At 40.3% G+C, this 19,886-nt stretch overlaps 2 protein-coding genes across 10 annotated transcripts in view; one reads left to right on the top strand and one right to left on the bottom strand.

Annotated features, from left to right (window-relative positions):
* IFT27 (intraflagellar transport 27) lies at positions 1–10,762 on the bottom strand. Its single transcript, XM_027680334.1, has 7 exons — positions 10,640–10,762; positions 7,302–7,381; positions 6,193–6,252; positions 5,465–5,524; positions 4,399–4,516; positions 3,988–4,097; positions 1–3,788 (listed from the first exon to the last, which is right to left on the bottom strand). Exons 1-7 carry the CDS (start codon positions 10,671–10,673, stop codon positions 3,690–3,692), a joined length of 561 nt encoding a protein of 186 aa, XP_027536135.1. The 5' UTR covers positions 10,674–10,762; the 3' UTR covers positions 1–3,689.
* A 5-nt stretch (positions 10,763–10,767) lies between these two features.
* NCF4 (neutrophil cytosolic factor 4) overlaps positions 10,768–19,886 on the top strand; it is a 56,499-nt gene continuing 47,380 nt past the window's right edge. For 3 of the 9 annotated variants that reach the window (XM_027680331.1, XM_027680330.1, XM_027680329.1), the window contains exon 1: positions 10,963–11,100. Coding sequence is in view for 6 of the 9 variants with exons in the window: in XM_027680321.1 (XP_027536122.1) it covers positions 10,915–10,993; positions 13,450–13,576 (206 nt within the window). In the remaining 3 variants the exon portion in view is untranslated. Of the gene's footprint in view, positions 11,101–13,349; positions 13,360–13,449; positions 13,577–19,886 lie in introns of all 9 variants that reach the window. The other 6 variants (XM_027680325.1, XM_027680321.1, XM_027680322.1 and 3 more) reach the window with 6 other exon arrangements.

Here is a 19,886-nt window from a genome sequence, read left to right as displayed (position 1 = left end):
TTTCAGTATATTTAATGCTTTATTATGAACAGCAGTGACCACTCCATTGTTAAGACTGAACAGATCTTATCACAGTAGGATCAGCTTTGAAACTCCTATTACTCCCACAATAAAACCTGATCTTTCTGGAATTTTACATCCTGCATTTCACTGCACAGTAGTCTGGCAAGACAAAACAAACCCATTAAAGCATCTTTAATATGACAACTTTACACAAATGAATTTCCAGTAAAATTTCAAAATGTCAGACAGCTTCTTAAGGTTCTTTCTTTCAAGACAATTTGACTAAAAATTCCACTTTTGTTTTCTTTCTTCTATTAATCTATCTAAGAAGAAATGTCTTGCAGCCTCAGGAATAGATAATGCAGAAATTAGAAGGATAAAAAAAAAATCAGCTGGTGATGTATCAAGCTAAGTAAAGCAGGGCACAAGTATAACAGGGATTCTGAGCAAAACCACGAGGACCACAGGAAAGGCAGGAATGAGGGGCTCCAAGGAAGAAAGAAATGGTTTTGCCTAATCAAACATGCAAGCAGGAAAAAGGACTACATATCTATTAAAAACAGTTAAAGGCCTGTTTGTTTCCTCCCCCTTCTTTTGACATTTCAGTTTGGTTGAGTTGGGTCTTTTCTGTGTTGTAATGCTCATGCCGAGCACCTGCAGCACTGCACAGCTGGACAAAGCAGGGGAGCTGTAAGAAGACAACAAGCTTCCTGGTCAGCAGAGAGGCTTTCTGTCTTCCTCCCACTGTTCTCCACAGCGCTCGTAATTCAGACTGATGCTAAGGCTGTAGGCAGCAAACACACATTCTCACCCTACAGATGTGACCACAACAGTTTGTAAATACAGTAAGAGAAACTTAATAATGGCTTCAGATTCTTACTCATCCTGCTTGCCCAGCTCACGTACTCACCACCCTGAACTCCTTCACACAGACACAAAACTATTTTCCACAGCCTTCCCACGTCTGGCTCTCGTGTTCTCTTCCTACTCTTTCACTACTGACCTCTACAATCAAGGTCACAAATAAGCCAGGAAAATAGCAACAAGCACCACCTGCATCATGCTGGTATTATATAGCACATGAGGCAGGAAGGACAACATATTTTGCTTTTAAAATGCAGGGTTGGATGGTTATTGTCAAACACACCCTTTTGAAGGACATTAAACTGTGTCTACATTAGTGCTTGAAATAGTCGTGTAAAAAGCAAGTTGGACAACATGCTTTAGACACCACTTCTTTTCCAATTGTATTTATGGCCTGTGGAAGAGGGAAAGGGGCAGCGGGTGAATCCCTACTGCTAGCTAATTGGATCATACATTTCCTCTCTCAGGCAATATATCTTTCCCTGCATGGGATGCATTTTTCTTCACTAACCTCTCAAAAGCAGCTTCCCTATAAATCACAAATCACCACTGCAAGCATTCCCTTAATGAGATCCTCCAGCTTTTGCATTCATTTAATAAAACAGAATTCACCAATCTTCATCTTACTGGTGCATTTAAAGTGTTTATTTGAAGTTATGGGAGGTCCTTCTGGTGCAGAGAGATAGACTCCCTGGTTAATGCATAGGATTCATTTTATTACCTATTCCCAAGGCATTCATACCCCCTATGTACACTAGGTCACAGGTGGCATACACATCTGGTATGTTATTTTCAATATGAAGAAACATGTGTCTTGTGTTGTAATCATATCATCAATAGAACCAGGGGGAAATGACCTATCAAATCAAAATAAAACTTCTTTAGTTCTTTAACTAGATCAGCACAGCATTCAAAATAACTTTTATCCTCAATAGTCAGAGGTACCAGCACCTGCAGGCAAGGGTCTACTCAGCCCATGTAAACCAACAGACAACTCCCAGGATTAACAAGACAACCCATATAAGATACATATGCCAGTAATGCCAATCCAATTCAAAAACAAGTGAGTCTTCTAGTTACCCTAAGATCATGGAGGACCCCTTCCTTCTTTGGAGAAAGCAGGAGCTTCCCAGTTGTTCTGTAATTTTTGACATGGCTTCTAGCAAAAGAACTTCTTTTTTGTTTTGTGTAGGTTGAGCTCCTACTTAACCTCTTTAGCTGGTATTCATGTTTCCTAGTTAATTCCCAGCATCAACACACTGTTGTCAGTGAAACGAGCCCAGCTGCTTCTCCAGATTCTTGAAGTGCTTCATAAACTCTACTACAACATCTGCAGCCATATTTCTTATGTTCAATTCAATGTACTTTTCCTAGCACTGGGCATAAAAATGATTATAAACCATAAGTATAAAAGTTTTGAAACACAGATTCCTGAAAAGCCTGCCTGAAAAATCACTCAGTGCTTACTCTCTAAAAAATTCAGCTTCTCTTCCTCAAGGGAATCTACCATAATCTGGGAGAATGGTTAAATTTTTGAAACTCTCGGTGTTAGGCTCAGTTACAAGCCAGGACCTTTCCACGGATGCTTTTGCATTCTGCATTAACAGCAACTCACACACGCAATGTCAGTGCTCCACACAAAAGAGCAGCTCTCTCTAGGCTTCCACCCTTTCTAATATGAAACTTCTACCCAGACATGGCTGAGTCAGAGTAACTTATCCAGGCTGTCTTTCATTTCCCTAGTCCCGTTTCCACTAGCAACACCAGAACTGTGGTCTTTAATCCTAAAGTCAATGACAAGCAGGGAGAGTTTAACAAGAAACAGGACTTTGATTTTGGATTGAGAACTGAAGTTAATCAGAAAGGTATTGCCAAGTTCAGCTGATAAAAATGATACAAAAATACATAAGATGACAAAGACATAACGAAGAATAGGTAATTTGTTCTACATTTTGGACTTGTCTTTAGAATAGAAGAGGTATTCTTGCAATTTGACCCCATTTTGCAGATTAACCAATTTGGATGTGCCTGCAGGAAGTCCTTCCCGCTCACTTCAAGGGAGGTGGCAGGCTCTGTAGAACTCCTGTGACCTGGGACCAGCAGAGGGCACTGCGTCACCAAGTGACAGCGGTACGGACGCGAGACAGTTCCCACCAGGCAGTGACAGTGAGCCATGTCGAAGGAAAGAAACATTCTAGAAATCAGAAACACGTATTAGTCACCAGCATATCACTCCTACAACTGCTAAGGGCAACACTGTTAAAACAGGCCTCAAACTGTGGGCACTCCTAGAAACACACCTAAATCCAGCTCAGTCCCCACACATCTCAGTATCCAGGTGCTGATTTTAGGGCATAGGCCTCCTCCAGAAAATGCTTTTCAAGAGGTAGGGCCAAATCAGTCCTGCCCTGCAATGTATGTATCAGGGCTGGGTTGCTTAAGTCGAAAAGCATCCTGTCAGCTTCCTCTCTCTGTTTCCAAACCTCTAAATCCTTGCTTGTAGCAGCAGGAAGTCTGTTCAGACAAGAAGATATCAAAGCAAAGAGCTGGCAATTTCTATTCTGCCCTTCCCTTTTACTCCCTGCCTCCTCCAACCTAGCAGATTTTCAGTGAGCAGAGAACTAAGTTAGAGGACATGAAAGGAATGCTGAGGTAGCAACTTCAGAAGAGTGTCTTTCCACTTGCTTATTTCTAGTTTATTTTGAATTACCAGAAGATGACCATGAAGAAGCAAATAGCTCATCTTTTTTCTTCTCTCTGTATTCCATCCAGCAGTATTCTAGGCACCAGAAGAAGCTTAGAGGATAAATAAGTCATACCAGTCAGGCTAGTGAGTGAAAAGTTTCCACTTTCTCTTTGTAGAGTTGGTGGAATAACTTTGCCAGGATGTGGAAAGGGGCCTCAAAATTTTTCATCTCCTTCTGTAAAGAAATAAGAAAGTTACAAATGACAGATGGAACAATCACTTGACTATTTATGTTCCGCTTCACAAAAGAAAGATTAAAACTGAGTTAGATGACAAACAAGGGGAAGAGAACCTCCAATTAGCTTTTTTTACCTGGAAGAGAAGATAACTACAAACATCCACTTGCACAGATGGTGAAAGGAGTAGATACCCACCACTGATATCTCACAGTATTCCAGGCCATGTTTCTCAGCCCACTTCTGTGCTTCTTTCTGCTCCACAACTCGGCGATCAGCTAGGTCTGTTTTATTCCCCACTAAGACACCTGCAGAAAAAAAGACATGAAACAAGAAAAAAACCAGCCCATCAATGCTGACTTGTTAGCAAGAAAGACTGGAACATTTGTAGAAGTAGCTGAAAAAGCTGGAAGTGTGGAGAAAGGTCTACAACTACCTAGAAAAGGTTCAAAAAAGGAAACATATTCATGCCTTACCTGCTTTGTGATAAAAGCAAATGAGTTGGAAGAAGCCCTGACTTAAAATAAATGATCTATGTCACATCTCAATGGGAAAAATTGCTGTCATACAAGAGGGGAGTACATAACAAGAATCACGGCCATTTCTTACCTGGGATGTGCACCCCAACTGCTTGAGCCCTCAGCTTCTCCAACCATTTGGTACAGTTGTTGAAAGATTGCTCATTAGTGACATCATACACAAGGCACAGAACATTGGGTTGCTCCCACTGCGCAGCAAGAAAGGAACATTGTCAGCTCTAATGAAACTGATGTTGTCAACAGCCAGGCTGTAAACACAGCAAACACAGCTGCTAAGATGAAAATAAAAAGCCGAATATATAGAAATCCTATGCCCTGGCTGAGGTTTCACATTTCAAATGACCCAACTAAATGGATCACTGGCACTGGGAGAGGTGGTCTTGCTCTCTTTCCCTATTCTTGTCTGTACAGTCCTGCTCCTTTACTTGTATCCGCTCTGGCTTTCATCTGATCACTGGGGAAGCTGATTCTTCATGCTGAATCAGCACAAAATTAATCCTAGAGAAAAAAGTAGAAAGGTTTTCTTCCAGTTTGAGAAGCTGAGCCAGCTTCTAAAGGAGTCCCTTGCAAACCAGACCTAGTGCAAGGGCAAAAGTAGAATTGCCTCTGGTAGAGCAGTGAATCATTAGGTTGACTTAGCCATCTTATGAAACCTCACATCAACTGATTCTACCTCTCAAAATGAGATAACACAGCAGAGAACTGTGGCTAAGGCCACAGATATGTGAAGGAAAAAAACCAAGGACAGTATTATGCTCAAAGGACAAGAATGAATCCTGTTAGATCAAACACACCACTGTAATACAACCCCCTCCCCCACTACTGAAGTAGCAGCAAAATAGGTATTTTTCTAAGAAATAAAAATAACTTTAACCAACAGGACACAGAAATTCTCAGTTAACAAATCTGTATTTCTTTTGTAAAAAAACTGCCTATCTACTTTCCTTCCTCTGGAAAGTATTTCTCCTAATACTTCTACAAGTTTTAGAGAGGTAGAACAGGATGCGTTGGCAACTGAGGTAATTGCTCCCATTTACACTAAAGACAAAGTTTGCTACATCTGCCAGACTGGGGAGTTCAGATCTTCAAAGCAAAAGCGCTTCTTTGGAAGAAGAGGACTGTTACATAAGGCTTACCAGTTTCTCCAGCATCTCAGAAAATAGATCTTTTCCTGCAGAGTCAAAAATGAAGAATTCCTGAAAGCGGAAACAGAAAGAAGGCTCTTGCCAAGAAAAATGCAGTGTAGGGAAAGGCTTTGAAAGTAAATACTGCAACTTGTAACTCCTACGTTTTGTTCAGTACAGCAGTGTCATGTCCCTAAGGGACAAATTCCCCGCACTGAGAAAACTCTAGATAGTGTGAGAAAAATAAAAAGCTATATTTCAAGTATAACCAATCAATGGCTTACCTCCAAGGCTCCAAGTCTGGTTTTCATCTCTACTGGAAACAAAATATGTGGAGTGGGACAGTAACCTGTACTATTTACATGAAATTATACATGTGGGTATATTCCATTAGTGGGGGTATAGGGTACTAAGGGAAAATAACAGATAAGTTTCAGCTTCTTTAGTTTCCAAGAAACATGAACTAAACCTGAATGCCCTAAAGGACAGAACAGAATCTCAACAAAGCTGGCAACAACTTTGATTTACAATGTTGTGTTGGGTATGAGTATGTAAAACTTATATTTTTAAGACTGAACTAACCCTGGAGTATCAGCAATCGTACACAGTCAGACTTATTTCCTTAATGCAACCTAATTGCCACATGAACATGCATAGTGATCTTCCATCATAATGAGACTCGTGAGGTTTGAGCTCTGGATGTCTCTTTCTGACCCAATTTATGTCACAGAAAAACTCACCACACTATCACTTGTCTCTGGAACCGATACAGCCTTTACCAACAGATCTATGCCCGTTGTCTGTCAAGAAGAATCAGGAAAACGAGGATCAGAAGAGTTTTTAAGAGCCTGTCCAACTGCATACCAACTACGCATTGGATTGAGGCAATTCTCGTGAATCATTACAATCCCATCAAACACAAACTGCTGGGAACTCAGCAATACTCCTCAGAGCTCTGGTAACATAATCCCACCAACATGTCAAAGGCTCGTAGATTTGCTCAGCTGGGGGAAAAAGGAGGAGAAGAACCAAAGAGATTTGCTTATATACAGCTAAGAGTATTAGCTGAAATCTGCAGGGCTACGTCTACTCTCACATTGCTGCTCTAACACACGCCTGAGAATGTTTTGCACCAACCATGTGATCAGCTAACATATGGAACTGAGGTTATTTGTGCTTCTTCCACCTTTTGTCTCATTCTGCTTTGTAGCTTGTTTGTTTGTTCTATTTCTATCCTTAACTTCTGGTTTCCATCTTTATTTCAATGAATAAACAAAATTTAGGGCTTTTTTCCTCCACACTCATATTTTCCTTTTTTTACTTTACTTATATTTACTTTTATTTTTATACTGATTCTGATTAGTCATCACCATTGATTCTTACACTGAAAGACTGCAAACTGTATCCTCTTCATCTGGGAACAGTTTCTGTAGATTATAATTATCTTGGGGCTATGCAGCACATCTTCGTGTTTGCATAGTGATAAGCACACTGTCCACATGCACATTTAATAGCTGGAATTAAAAGCCTTCTCCTTCAGCAAGGCTTTTTCATAGAGCACTCCCTAAAGGGGGAAGCTCTCTAACACCACAAAAGCTTGTGGAAACATTGGTTCGTCAGGAAAATTAACTAAATTACTCTGCATTAAGTTTCAACACCAGCACCCACATAATGTGGACTTATATAATATTAAAGGGTTTCCCTTCAGAATCTAGGGTGCTAGAGAAAGAAAACCCTACAAATTGAATGCCTCAACTAAAAATCATACTGATTTTGCTCTAGGTCTCTTAATTTCCTCATTCTGCTTAGAAGAATGTTAGACAGCAATCGGAGCCTGTTATATGCTTACCAGTGTGTAGTTCTTCTGAAAATGAGCCCCATCACTCCGAAACATCTGGGCTAAAGCACTCTTCCCCACAGCTGGATCTCCTGCAAAACCAAAAACATAGATTTTTGTTTCATTCCAGAGAATGTTATTTTCCCTCAGTTCTGTTTACTATCACATGGCCTAAAAGCCTGGATGCTCTAACTCTGACTACAGGCAAGATAACTGTCATATGAAGCACACAGCAATCTAAAAGGTAATACTGACATGAGGAAATGAATATTACCATTATGCATACTGGTGCTGACATTAGATTTATGATCTATGAACAACAGCAAAGGACTGCCAGATCAGGGTGGAACTGCTGCTTGTTCTAAAATTCATGCTTACGCCATAGCCCTTATCTAAGAATTAAAATTTCCCAGATATGCTACCATGTAGAAAAAATAGCATTGTGATAAGGGACAGTGGGCTGCATAGGAGGCTATTTCCTCTCCTTATGTTACCCATTTCCCCAGATTCAAATCCTTGTTATATACTGAGACAAAGCTGCTTAAGCTGGTAATATTCCTCAATGAACTCTTCTTGCTGATCCTGCTAAGAGAGCAGCTCTTGCTGACTCAATGCTGCTGGTGGCTCATTAGTTGCATCCTGGGCATAACAGAAGCAAATGTCAGAGAGAAAGAGCCTGCTGATTCATCCCTTTATGGAAGGAAAACCAAGGGGCTTTAGTTTTTGCTCTTCTAGAGCCAAGGCTTTCTGATATGGCTTGCACAACACTTTGGGCAAACCTGGCAGCTGCTGGCTTTGGCTGCTGCTACAAAACTCTGTAAGATCCAAAGCAATGGCAGAGAACTGCAGAATTCACACATGTCCTATTACTTCATGAAAAATATCATAACCCTTGCAAAACAAAGACTTAAGTTAATGCTTCCAAAGGGTTTATAATCTCTTCACATAATGTCCTTCTAGGATGGATAGTTAAAAGAACAGGAGCCAGGAATTAAATACCTCAGTGGTTCAAGCTTTACCCTTTAAAGGCACACTCATAACAGTCAAGCCTGGAATACAAATCTTTTACATTATGTTATTAATAAATTAACCCAGAAAGGGGTATATTTTGACTCTGTTACAGCTTCCTAGGCTGTGTTTTGAAGGAAATTGGTAGACCTATCTGCCCACATAATATTACAGAGGAGGAAGGAGGTTTTGGATAGTAACAATTGCTCCTAGATGCATTAACCAAATGTAGCTCTTGTTTAAACATTTTTAGCAAGCTTACTTACTTTGAGCTGAGTTGGGCTCATAATATTTAGACAGGAAAATGTGGTAAGTCAGCTTGTTTGTTCCCTGATCAGTTCAAGCTTGTGCGGAAGACAACACTCTGTTCTGAGTGGAAGCTATTCCGTATTTCAACAGACAATTAGATCGGTCTTTGTAAAATGAGAGAAGTACACACTGCTCCAAACTTCGAAGGCATCATCCAGCACAAATTCTTAACTAATGTGTTGCCTTTTTTCTATTTGACAGTCCCAGTTGTTCTTTCCCTTTCCTTATTCTTTGCCATCCTCTTTAGCCTGACATCACTATACTTTCTCCAAATAAGTTTCCTTGCCCTTTTCAATTAGTTTGGTCTCATCTGCCAGTACTGCATCCCACAGCATATATTCTATCCATATTTCTGTTATTTTGCCAGAATCTGTAGTGTGTCCAAAATGCCTCCTACTGCCAACTGTCTCTGCAATGAAAACCTTTGTGTAGTGTCTCCACAGCAAGCTCAGACAAGAGTATCTTTTACTATGTATCTGTAAATCACCCTTGAGATAACACAGGAATCACTTCTACTGTCAAGTTAATAGTCTCTGTTTTGCTAATAAGAGCCCTTTTTCCCTTTGACCTCGGTGCAGCTCCCAATTCTGTGAGCCATTGACTCTTCGTAACCATTTCCTTAGGTACACAAAAGCTCCCTGTTCCACTTCTGATCATTTTGCTCCTACCTATGTAATTGCATTTTCTTGTTCACTTTAGGTTGTTGTGGTTACTCATCTCTTACGTCTCTTTCACTATATTGGTCTCTTCTGCAAGAGAGAAGCGATTTTGCCTGGTCTACTTCATTAATTTATTATTTTTAATAATATATGGATATTATTGTAGCACATAGGAGAACTACATAAAGGACAGGATCTTCCTGTTGTTTGTGTTGCGAACAGAATTGAAAAGGCAGCCCCAGACACGATCAAGATTAAGCACATAAATATGTCATCCAAAGAAAACCTATGTGATTTAAAAATGGTTGTAGAATTGGCCTTGGCAACAGTAAACAACAAAACTAGAAAGACTTTACAAAGCCTATGTATTGGAAGCAGGAAACTTCCAAATTGGAAATGATGCGTAAGTTTCAAATCTAGAAGACATGCAAGACACTCATGCTGCCCACAGCAAAAGAGGCACAAGAGAGATTAACTTTTGCATTTGCCAAAGACCACACATGACTTTGTGCGAGTTCGTGGCCAGCTGCTTCCAAGGTTAAAATAGGCAAACATTTTACTCTGTATGAAAGAATTTGGAGTGAAGAGTTAAAGCTGGGAGTTGACTGCACACAAAGGTTTTATGGATTTGTGCTTCTTGTTGAGGCTGCACAGAGTTTAAATGTAGAGGGAGGGAAGAAGAAGTTTTCTTCCTGCAGTGTTAACAATCATCTGTACTTACTTTCAACAGCTCTATAATCCATCCTGACTAAATAAACCGATGTCTTCATCTCATTTTTTTCCCCAGGTTAACCTCCAACTTGCTTGGGGAAAGACATGTCTGTGAAGTGCACGTGCTTCATCCTTCTATTCTTTACTTAGGCTTTACCTTTCTATCACACTTAGAATCACCCCGATTTCTGACATGAATTTTTCACATCAGTCCAAAGCAAGACTCCGGAATGAGGCAGGACTCAGCTGTCTACCCTGCTCCCTTCACACTTTCCCCATCCTCTGCCCTCCTTTCCACACTGCAAAAATACTCTTTTTGGTGAGGTTCCCCCTCAACCCCCTTTTTTTTCAGATCCTTTCCTTGCATTTCAGCCGGTCCGACTACGTCTCACACCCTCCCTGGGCACAGCACTTGACTCCCCGCGTGTGGCAGGAGGGAGCGGACACCGGGCTGGCAATGACAAACGGGATTTCCACCGCTCCCGTCCCGAGGGAGCCGAGGTCCTCACTCCTCTCCCCACCTCTTCTCCGCCGGTGCGGCCCCTCCACGAGAGGCTGCGGGAAGCCAGGCCGGATCGGCTGCCGGCCTCGCCGCACCCCACGGTGCCCCCTCTGGGCCCCTGCAGCCAGCAGGGCGGACGGGACCGGGCGGGCCAGACTCACCTGCCAGCAGGCACTTGGCAGCGAGCTTCACCATGGCCCCGGGCAGGCGGCGGGCCGGACAGGAGGGCGGCAGAGCCGCCACCGCGCCGAACCGCGGCCCTGGCAACCGCGCGGCCCTGGCAACCGAGCGACCGCCCACCCATCCCGGTTGGCTGCGGGCCCTGCTCGTCAACGCCTCTCGCAGTTGTTATTGGTTCTTTTGACTTTTTCCCGCCCACCAGGTGCGGCGTCGTTCAAACCCGACCCCCCGCCCCTCCCGGGGGCGCCGCGGCGCTATGGGAGGAACGGAGCGGAATTCTGCCCGGCAACTAAGTACGTCACCGAGACTCGGCTTGTTATTGGATAGAGCACAGGGTACTGTACCACGGGGCTGAAATGAACCCTCTGGGGACGCGGCAGAAAATAGAAAAGTTACGGGCAAAGGGCTGCGGCAGCACCAAGGAGGAAAGAGGCAAGTGAGGGTGAGAAACCTCCATTTCGTGCCTATGAACCCACGGAACCCGATGTTCAGTGCGGAAGGGCCCTAGCACCCGGTGCCTTCCTGCGCATGCGCTCTGCCGAGCGCTCGCCTCTCCCCCCGCCCGCAGCCGTCCCTTCCGCCCGGTCCTATCTTTTGGGTCACTTTTGACTCGGGGCTTGGAGGTGGAGCGGGAATTGCAGCAGGCTTTGTGCTTTGCTGCGGCAGATTTATAAGTCGGCCACGAAGCTTGATCAGCACGTTTAGAGCAGGCAGTTTGTGAGGCCGCTGTGTCTAGAATGAAAGTTGAGCTGTGCTTCTTCCCAGCCCGGGCCAATATTTGATCCCTTTCCTCCAGTTCACACTTTTCCTTGTGTTTGACTGTTATCATACTGACGGCGAAAGTTCTCTTTCTGATTTCTTAGTTGCTTTCTTCTTAACATCTCAGCATTTTGGTCCTTTTTTCCCGCCTTTGTTGTTTTTGTAGTCTTTCACACTGCAGTAGGTTGGTTTCTTTATTGTTTTTCTTAATTTTCAAATATTTTTGCTAAGATCTCCCTTGACTACTATTAAACTATTTCTCTGCCCTATTTTTATTCTTTGAACTGATCTTCTGTCTTCCTTAAGCAGCCCGGGTCAATGGATTTGGGTTGGAGCTGAAAAAGGTGATAATGAAGCTTCCTGTGTTTTCCTCTCCTTCCAATGTCTTATGCCATCAGCAAGCATGCCATTAAAAGCAAACAACATTTTTTAGGGTATAAACTTCTTAGGATATAAACTTTGCTTGTCTACACTTTGGGTTGTTTACTCTGGAGCACAGAATCTGCTTGCTGTGAAAAGCAGTGAGTAAGCTTGGGAAGAAAAGAATAATTAATAGTGCATCTGTATTTGGGTTATAACATTGGACATTCCAGAAGTACTGTTGGTTGAAAATAAATTGTTCCAAGTTTTATATTAATTTCAAGGTAGTGCCTGCTTAGAAGGCAGCTTTTTTTTTACCTTTGTCTAGGATGAATGACCTATTTTACATGTTTGGGACTATGTGACACATCTGCCAAACACCTAACCAGGCAAGCAAATAACATAAAAGTAGTGAGATCCCATAGCAAAATCAAAGGAGTCTTTTATATGCACATAAAATAACATTGTTTCTCTTAAAAATATGAAAGGGACTTCTCCAGCCTGAGTGGGTAAACCTTAATTGTAGATGATAACTGTAGTGAAGTATAGTGATGGAGTCACTAATGAGCGTTCTTTTAAAAAGAAAAAGAAAAATTAATCCCAGGTCTCCTTATTGCTTTCACTATTTTCCATCTCTGAATCCTCCATCACATAAGACAGGTGTGGGTTATTGATGTTCTCCATCACTTATGTCTAAATAGCTTCCCTCCCCTTTCATCTTTTCTGCCTTCCACTCCATCTTCCAAGAAATCCACTTGTGTCTGTGTTGTTCCATTTTTGCAATCTTTGCATTATCCTTTGTTGTCTATTTGTAATATTGTCCCAGTTTACTGACAGGTCTGCATGCGAAGGCTTTGAGGCTCCATTATGATTTACTTCAGAATTATTGATTGTGGCTGCAATGTAGTAGTATCCATCAGCGTTTACTGAGGTAAAACATCTCTAACATTTTACACTGGGATCAGTGTAATAGAAGGCATAGATTATGTTGGAAGTGAGATTTTTATTGCTGTTGAAAAATTCTGCTTGGAATCTGGCTATGCTGCTTTCCTATTAGCACCCTGGTCCTTTATCCCATTCCCTCATTTTCTACTTACCTCTGCATGCATGTGTGCACAGAACTCTTAATGGACTTGTGTCCTCTCTATTTCTTCTGTCCTTTTACCCCACACTTTTTTTTTTTTACTCAATCTCGGTCTTTTCCTCCACCTGAGTTCTCACAGGTAAAAGTTGTTCCATTACCAGTTTTGACAGTGATAGATTAAGGATGGAATTACTTATCTGCACCTTGTAATCCAAACAGAATCACAGTCTGCTGTTAGCAGTCCACAGGGGTTGCTGCTGAATAAATTGGAATACTGGTAGCTGTGCTCACTGAAGCTTCTCTCATCTTGAATACGTGAGAAAGAGGGGAAGAGAAATCCTGTGGATTTAAACAACCCCCCCACACACAACAGAGGATGATGTCCTTACCCTAGAGAAGTGTTTATTTGGTTAAACCCTCTATTTACCAGCTAAGGAGAAATAGAGCACTCTTTTTATTCACACATTTCATTTCTTCCTCAAATAAGGCAAGATTCCTGTGAGTGGAAAGCACTCCTTCTCTCACGTGAGCAGGATAAGTTGCCCTGACAGCCACAAGACCCTGAGATTTAAAGTCACATTCCTTTAGGCAGTGGTCACAAAACAGCAGATGAACTGCACATGTCCGTGTGTGGCTTGCATTTTGTCAGGGTACAGAAGGCAGCGATGGTGGAACTGCAGCTCCAGCAGGAGTGGCAAGGAATTTCAGGCGCAAGGTAAGGCTTTGCATTGAGGATTAAACCAAGGTTGTACAGTCTTTTAGACTGATGCATGGTTTGTGTTTCAGGTTCTATCGGGCGCTTCACAAAACATACCTGTTAAAAAGTGATTTTTTGTGAGGCAGAATTCACTGATATTCCTAGGACTTGTTTTTATAGTTATTCATGTATCGATGCAAACATTCTGGATATGTTCAGAGTTGAGCAGGTTACAACCTGTAACTTGAACATGCTGCCTAATAAAAGCTACTGAGGAAGTACTGTAGCTTTCTTTGGAGTATCAATGCTTCTCAGGAGGGCATTAATGTTGAGGAAAAGGAATTAGTAGGTCTTTCTGTAAGAAATCTCTTAAATTCAAAGTATTTTGTCAGTTCTTTTTTAAATCTTATGTTACTAAAAGGAAACAGTGTGACAAAATGGCATCAGAATTATCTTGCAAATGGATGAATATTCAGAGTTCATGCAGCTTTTTTAATCTGTATAGATTCTTACAGGATTGACTATGAATGTTTATTGATATGTCTGGAGAGCTTTGAAAAACTGCAAGAATGGATGTGCAAATTTTATTGTAGATTTCCGTTCTTTACACTTTCCCCAGGCGGGAATAAATAGAAACTTCATCTATTTTGAGGGCTACTTCATTTGGCATCCCCCAAAATTGCTGTTTGTTTCTCAGAGTGGGGCTATTAGCACAGAAGTTAGAATTTGGATGCTTTCTCTATCACTGTTGATAATGCCATTATAGTTCCAGGTCTTCTGATTTTGCTCTTTTGTGGCAGGAACTGAGACACAGCTATGAAGGCTTTTTGGCTGAGAGTCGGTGCACTGAAATGTAAGATGATTATAAAATGGTTGAATCAGCCAAAGGATTTGTTGGCAGTTACAACAACCCCTTCTGACTGATCTGGCATATCTGTCACTTGTTTCTGATCTACTCTGTTGGGAGAGTGGAAGTTAGAAATGGATGGCAGTTGTGGCATCAATGAAAAGTGGTAAATTACTAGATGTAGGGTAGGTGCCTCCACAAGGCGTAAACTTGGTTTGAGTATTCTAATTGAAACTGTTGTGTCCTCTTTTCTAATGAATAGGGAATGAGGGAAAGATTTCTCAAGGATGCATTCAAATCCACAAGGATAAAGATAAAGAGAATTTTCAGGGAGTAATTATTCTGCATATGCCTGGAAAAATTCCAGCTTGAATCTTTATTTTCTTGTTCTTGCACATGGAAGCTAAGGAAAAGTGCTGGGAGCAAACCCTAAAGTCTTTATTTATTTTTTAACAATATACCCCAAAGGATTAGATGTGGATAGTTGATCAGGGAACCGGAACTTCATACGGAAAGTTGTCTGGATCTCTCCATGGGGGATAGTCTGTGACAGACTGAGGGCTTGCTGTGGCCTTGTGTGTGGCCTGAGCCTTTCTCAGCTGTGAGCACCGTTATTGGAGCAATTGTGTCATGCTCCTTTGCACAGAACCGTGCACAGGGGGATTAGATGCTGGTAAGTGAGCATCGAGCACGCTCCTGCATCACGGGGAAGGGGTTAATCTGCCAAACAGAGAATATATGAATACGTGACATCTTTAAATGAGCTACCCACGATTCCAGCTCGCCAGTCATTATGTGGTGATGAGGACTATGATAGCAGCTGGGAATCTTTTTTTGGATCTCTAGCTGCTGTCTGCTTAAAATCAGCTGCTCGGTTTACACTAATGCTATATCTTATGTTAAAAACTGCAAGACAGATTACATTAAAATAAAATAATGAGATTTATTAAAAAGTAAAAGTTTATGTTTTGGTTTATATTCTGTTTGTACTTTTAGGATTTGAATGTTCAAGGTTCTCCCTGCAGGCATGACAGCTAGAATGCTTTTCCCTTTGCTGAAGACTGTCAGCCATGTGATTCCGGGACTTGGAGTTTTAATGGAGGAAGGAGAAGAGAAATCTTTGAGACTCCTTATTGAATTTTCAGAAGTTTACAACACTCTGTTTTCTATCCTCTTCACTTTTACAGCAGGTTAAATTTTTAGGCACAAACCTTTTCACCTTAATTATGTCCTTTCTTTTCAAGGTCAATTTATTATAATGAATTTATATTATAATAAAATATCTTCTGTTCTAAGCTTTTCAAATCCTCACTCTAATCATCTCCAATCCTTCCTGCACTGGATTTCCTTTTCCTCAGACCCTGAATTTCAGAGTTGTTCACCCTCTGGCCTGTGTCTCAGAGCTCTCTGTCCATTTATTTCATTTCAAAAGCAAGGCTCCTGCTCCTGCCTTCCCAGTAGCTGTTCAGACCAGCTACTTCCTTCCCATTTGCTGCTGAGCCTTGCTGGTCAAAATCTTTGTGGCTTTCTTCCTACAGCTGTAGGGCTTTGGTTCCTGCTTCTGATGAAGTCTTAAACATCTGGGCTACACAGTGAACTGATAAAAATTCTGAACGAGAAGGATTCAGAGCTTGTAAAAATACGATAAAAATTACATGGGAGCCTTTAATTGTTACTTATTCTGTGTTTTGCATTCAATAGAGTAGATGGAATTTCGGGTTAATTTTGACCTATCAGACCTTCAGTGAGAAATCATTTAAGTTCTATTGTATCAGTTACCTCTCTTTTGAGCATTCAAAATGAAGATGCATTTGAACATTAGGATCCTCAACAGCCCCAAAAAGATGTGGGCTCATTAAATCTATGGGCAATTGTCTCTTAAGACTCTGCTTTGCTAAGAAGGCTTTCACGTGTGAACAAGGAAGTTAATATATGCAGAGAGGAACAGCAAAACACTGGCTTTAGTAATGGAGGTTGTTACAGAACATAATTGAACACTGACTGCAGCAAACCTAAAAGGAGACTTGCATTACAATGACATAAAATCTTTATTTTTTCCCCTAACCTCTGATTTCAGCTGTCTGACTAAGAGCAGGTGCTGGGCAATAGCTCAGTTTCAACAACCCATTGCAGCTGAAAGAGTAGATGCAACTGTGCTGTATCCAGCAAAATTGAAAATTGCTTTAAAGGAGGGGAATGCAAATGTTTTTAAGACAGAAAATCTTCATTCATCTGCAGAAGGAAGCATAAAATTAGCACAGCCACATAATTCTTATTCCTCTTTATATTAAAGAAGTAATAACTGTGAGATAATTTGCTATTACCTATATATTTTAGCATCTTTCTAGTGATATACTTTTAAAATTGCATTGCATTGTGAAAATACAGGAAAAAGAATTTGTTAACAATTAAATGTTATAATTAAAAAATTCTTTTGGTCAAAGTTTCCAAAACTTGAAAATATCTCTGAACCGTTTGGATTTTCAGCAACCCATGGACCTTCCCTCCAGCAATTAATGATTAAGCCTTTAACATCTGATCCTGAGCCTCTCATGACCTGTCTAGAGTCATAGAATGATTTAGGCTGGAAGGGACCTTAAAGATCATCTCATTCCAGCCCCCTTGCCATGGGCAGGGACAGCAGGTTGCTCAGAGCCCCATCCAACATGGCCTTGAACACTTCCAGGGTTGGGGCATCCACAGCTTCTCTGGGCAACCTGCTTAATTAAAAAATTTCTTCCTAATATCTAATCAAAATCCACATTAATAGAGAGTTACTGTGTTCTTACCAACTGAAGGCCTAAGTATCCATTTTTAATGCCTGTTTTGTGCTACTGTAACACCAGTGAAACCAGGTGTATTTTTTTACATAAACCATTAACTGCTCACAAAGCATCTCCTGGAATTAAAAACTCTAGTTGTGATATGAGTTGCAGGATCTGATTCAGACAAGATCCTTTCACTTAGGTTTTCCTAGATGGGGGACTGAATGAGTTTATGAAAGAAACATCTTTTCTAGCTGCATGTTGCACAGGCTCATCAGCTTAGGCTTTCCTATTAGTTTCATAGGCCTTTCAGTATTTATATTTAGATTGTGTGATCCGTTTGTTGTTGTAGTTCTGTCTTTCTAGTAGCTGTAGAAGGGACTCTAGTATTTATATTTATATTTGCTGTCCTTAAAAGTGCATCAGCCTCTGTTAAGCTTTGTTACTTTATTGACTAGAAGAGCAATACCGAGAAATGTACTTGTTCCCTTGTTAAGTAATTATCCCACATTAGAAGATCCCACAGTTAGACAGTCAGGGATTTCTAAAGGGTGTGTCTCTTTGAAGAGCTCTGCTAAAATGCTCTCTCAGAATGAAGAAGCAGCAGCTCAGGTTCAAGCCCACGTTAGCAATGAGAGAGCCCAGGACCTAGAGGAGGTATTTTAATCACCAGCATAAGCTAAAGCCTGGGCTCTGCTGTCTGTGCTACCCATGGCTCCTGAGTGGTGTTAGAACAACAATGTCAATATGTGCTTTAACCTCAGCTGGAATTGATTGAAATTGATTTGCAATTGATTTGTAAATAAAAGAATGGGTTCTTTATCTGCCAACCATTTAAATCTCAATCTAGGATTTTTAATGAAATGAAGTTGTTTTGTGCATTATGCTCATTAATAAGAATTTCGTGGGTTAATTTGTGACTTCAGTGAACCTTTAGGCATAATTTTTTTTATTATTTTGTTAAGGCAGAGCTTGTTGCAAATATTGTGCAATGCTGCAGTTTTTAATTCCGTAACAATATTAACTCTGTTTTGGACAGAATGTTGTCAATGTTTAGATGCTATAGCGCAGAGGCTTTGCTAAAATTCTTATGTGTGTTGCAGGAAAGGAGAACATGAACTGCAATACCAATCTTCAAAAGTATTTAGTTTAGTCAGAAAAGGCAAAAGAAGCAAACAACAGTGATTGATGAGTGGAAGCAATTGCAGTGTTGAGCTCAGGACTGGTGAATAGACTGTAAATATAAATCCTAACTCAGCTTCTACAAAGTGAACAGGTGTTTGGCCTCCAGTCCATTGATTCCCAAAATAAGACATGTGGGAAATTGCTGATCCATGAAACTCCATTAAGAGCTTGGCACGACCCTTAAAGTATAAACTATTATGCATTTGTTGATTAAAGATTTAGTAATGGTAAATGGTGATTGGAAAAATCTTAAGAGTTGGTGATTGTCTGTTGATACAAACCGTTTTTGTTAAAATGCTAATGTCAGGAGGTGATGGTTTAGCTATGACTTGAGGATTTGGCTATTCTTCCTTTTGAGTTGTAGCTGAGCATGAGCTGTATTTCTTCCCTAGCAATATAGAATACCAATATGAACGAGTAGGGTCTATTTTTTTTATCTGTAAACATATTTTATGTCATCCAGTTGTTTCTCATTACAAACCATTGGATATGAATCTAAGGAAAGGATGTGTATTGATTATTTTAAAATTTGTCTTCAACATGATGGCTGAAGTCTTTTTTTTTTTCATAACTTCTTCTGTATTATAACAGGTAAGATAATTATGGAACACTTATTGTTCAGGGCAAAGAAGAAAATGTTAGATGCCAATTAAGAAAATTAAGGTGAATGTTTTGTGGGAAAAAGCAAATTTGCTCCTTTGCTTATGCATTTGAAAATTAAAACACCTTTCTTCACAAAATAGTACATTGCAGGGTAACGTGGATTTTTTTATTTGTCAAACGTGCTATAATCCACACCCTGCCGAAAGCCTGATTAAATTTTGTAGCAAATTCTGCTTTCTTCAGGCTTTACAGCAGTTTCTGTGACAGTCTTAAAGACATTAAAATAAGAGCAACATGAAAATGAATAATTTAATATTTTGTATATAAAATGTTTTCTTATTTTGTCATAACAAAGTTTTGCATTTATTTGCTGCATTTTGAGTTACAACTAGATAACTTCCACCTACCAAGAAAATTATGAAATTTTTTTAAATTGGAAATAGGACAATTCAAGATTTGGAGAAGGTTTGGTAAAAACTTGGATGGGAAAAGTAAGAATTTAAGAGAAACATTGAAGATTCGGCAGTGAAAAAAGTAATAGTTTGATAATTGATAAAACAGTAATTTTGTCTCTTGGCAGAGATTTACTTATACCACACACGTATTTGAATTTTTTTTCCTTAGTATCAGAGACATGAAATACTAAAATTTGAACTTTTAATTTAAAATGCAGTTAGGGGAAAAAAGTGGGTTTAAATAGATTTTTTGAGAGTTCTGATTATAAGATCTCAGAATACAGAATTTGAGTATAGGATCTGATTATGCCAGATATTTGTATATTTGAACTGACCAAATGCATGTTTACAGTATCAAGTACTGTCACCATGAAAAGTGAAAATGGTATTTTGGAGGTCTCTCTACCCATTCCAACTTTTGAAAGTAGGAGATATTTCTTTTCGTCTTATCCATTACTATATAGCTGAAATTT

The sequence above is a fragment of the Neopelma chrysocephalum genome, unplaced genomic scaffold (genome assembly GCF_003984885.1).
Source record: "Neopelma chrysocephalum unplaced genomic scaffold, ASM398488v2 Primary Assembly neopelma1_59, whole genome shotgun sequence".
NCBI classification, from domain to species: domain Eukaryota; kingdom Metazoa; phylum Chordata; class Aves; order Passeriformes; family Pipridae; genus Neopelma; species Neopelma chrysocephalum.
The sequence above is the reverse complement of the archived record's forward strand: the minus strand, read 5'-3'. Positions and strand labels throughout refer to the sequence as shown.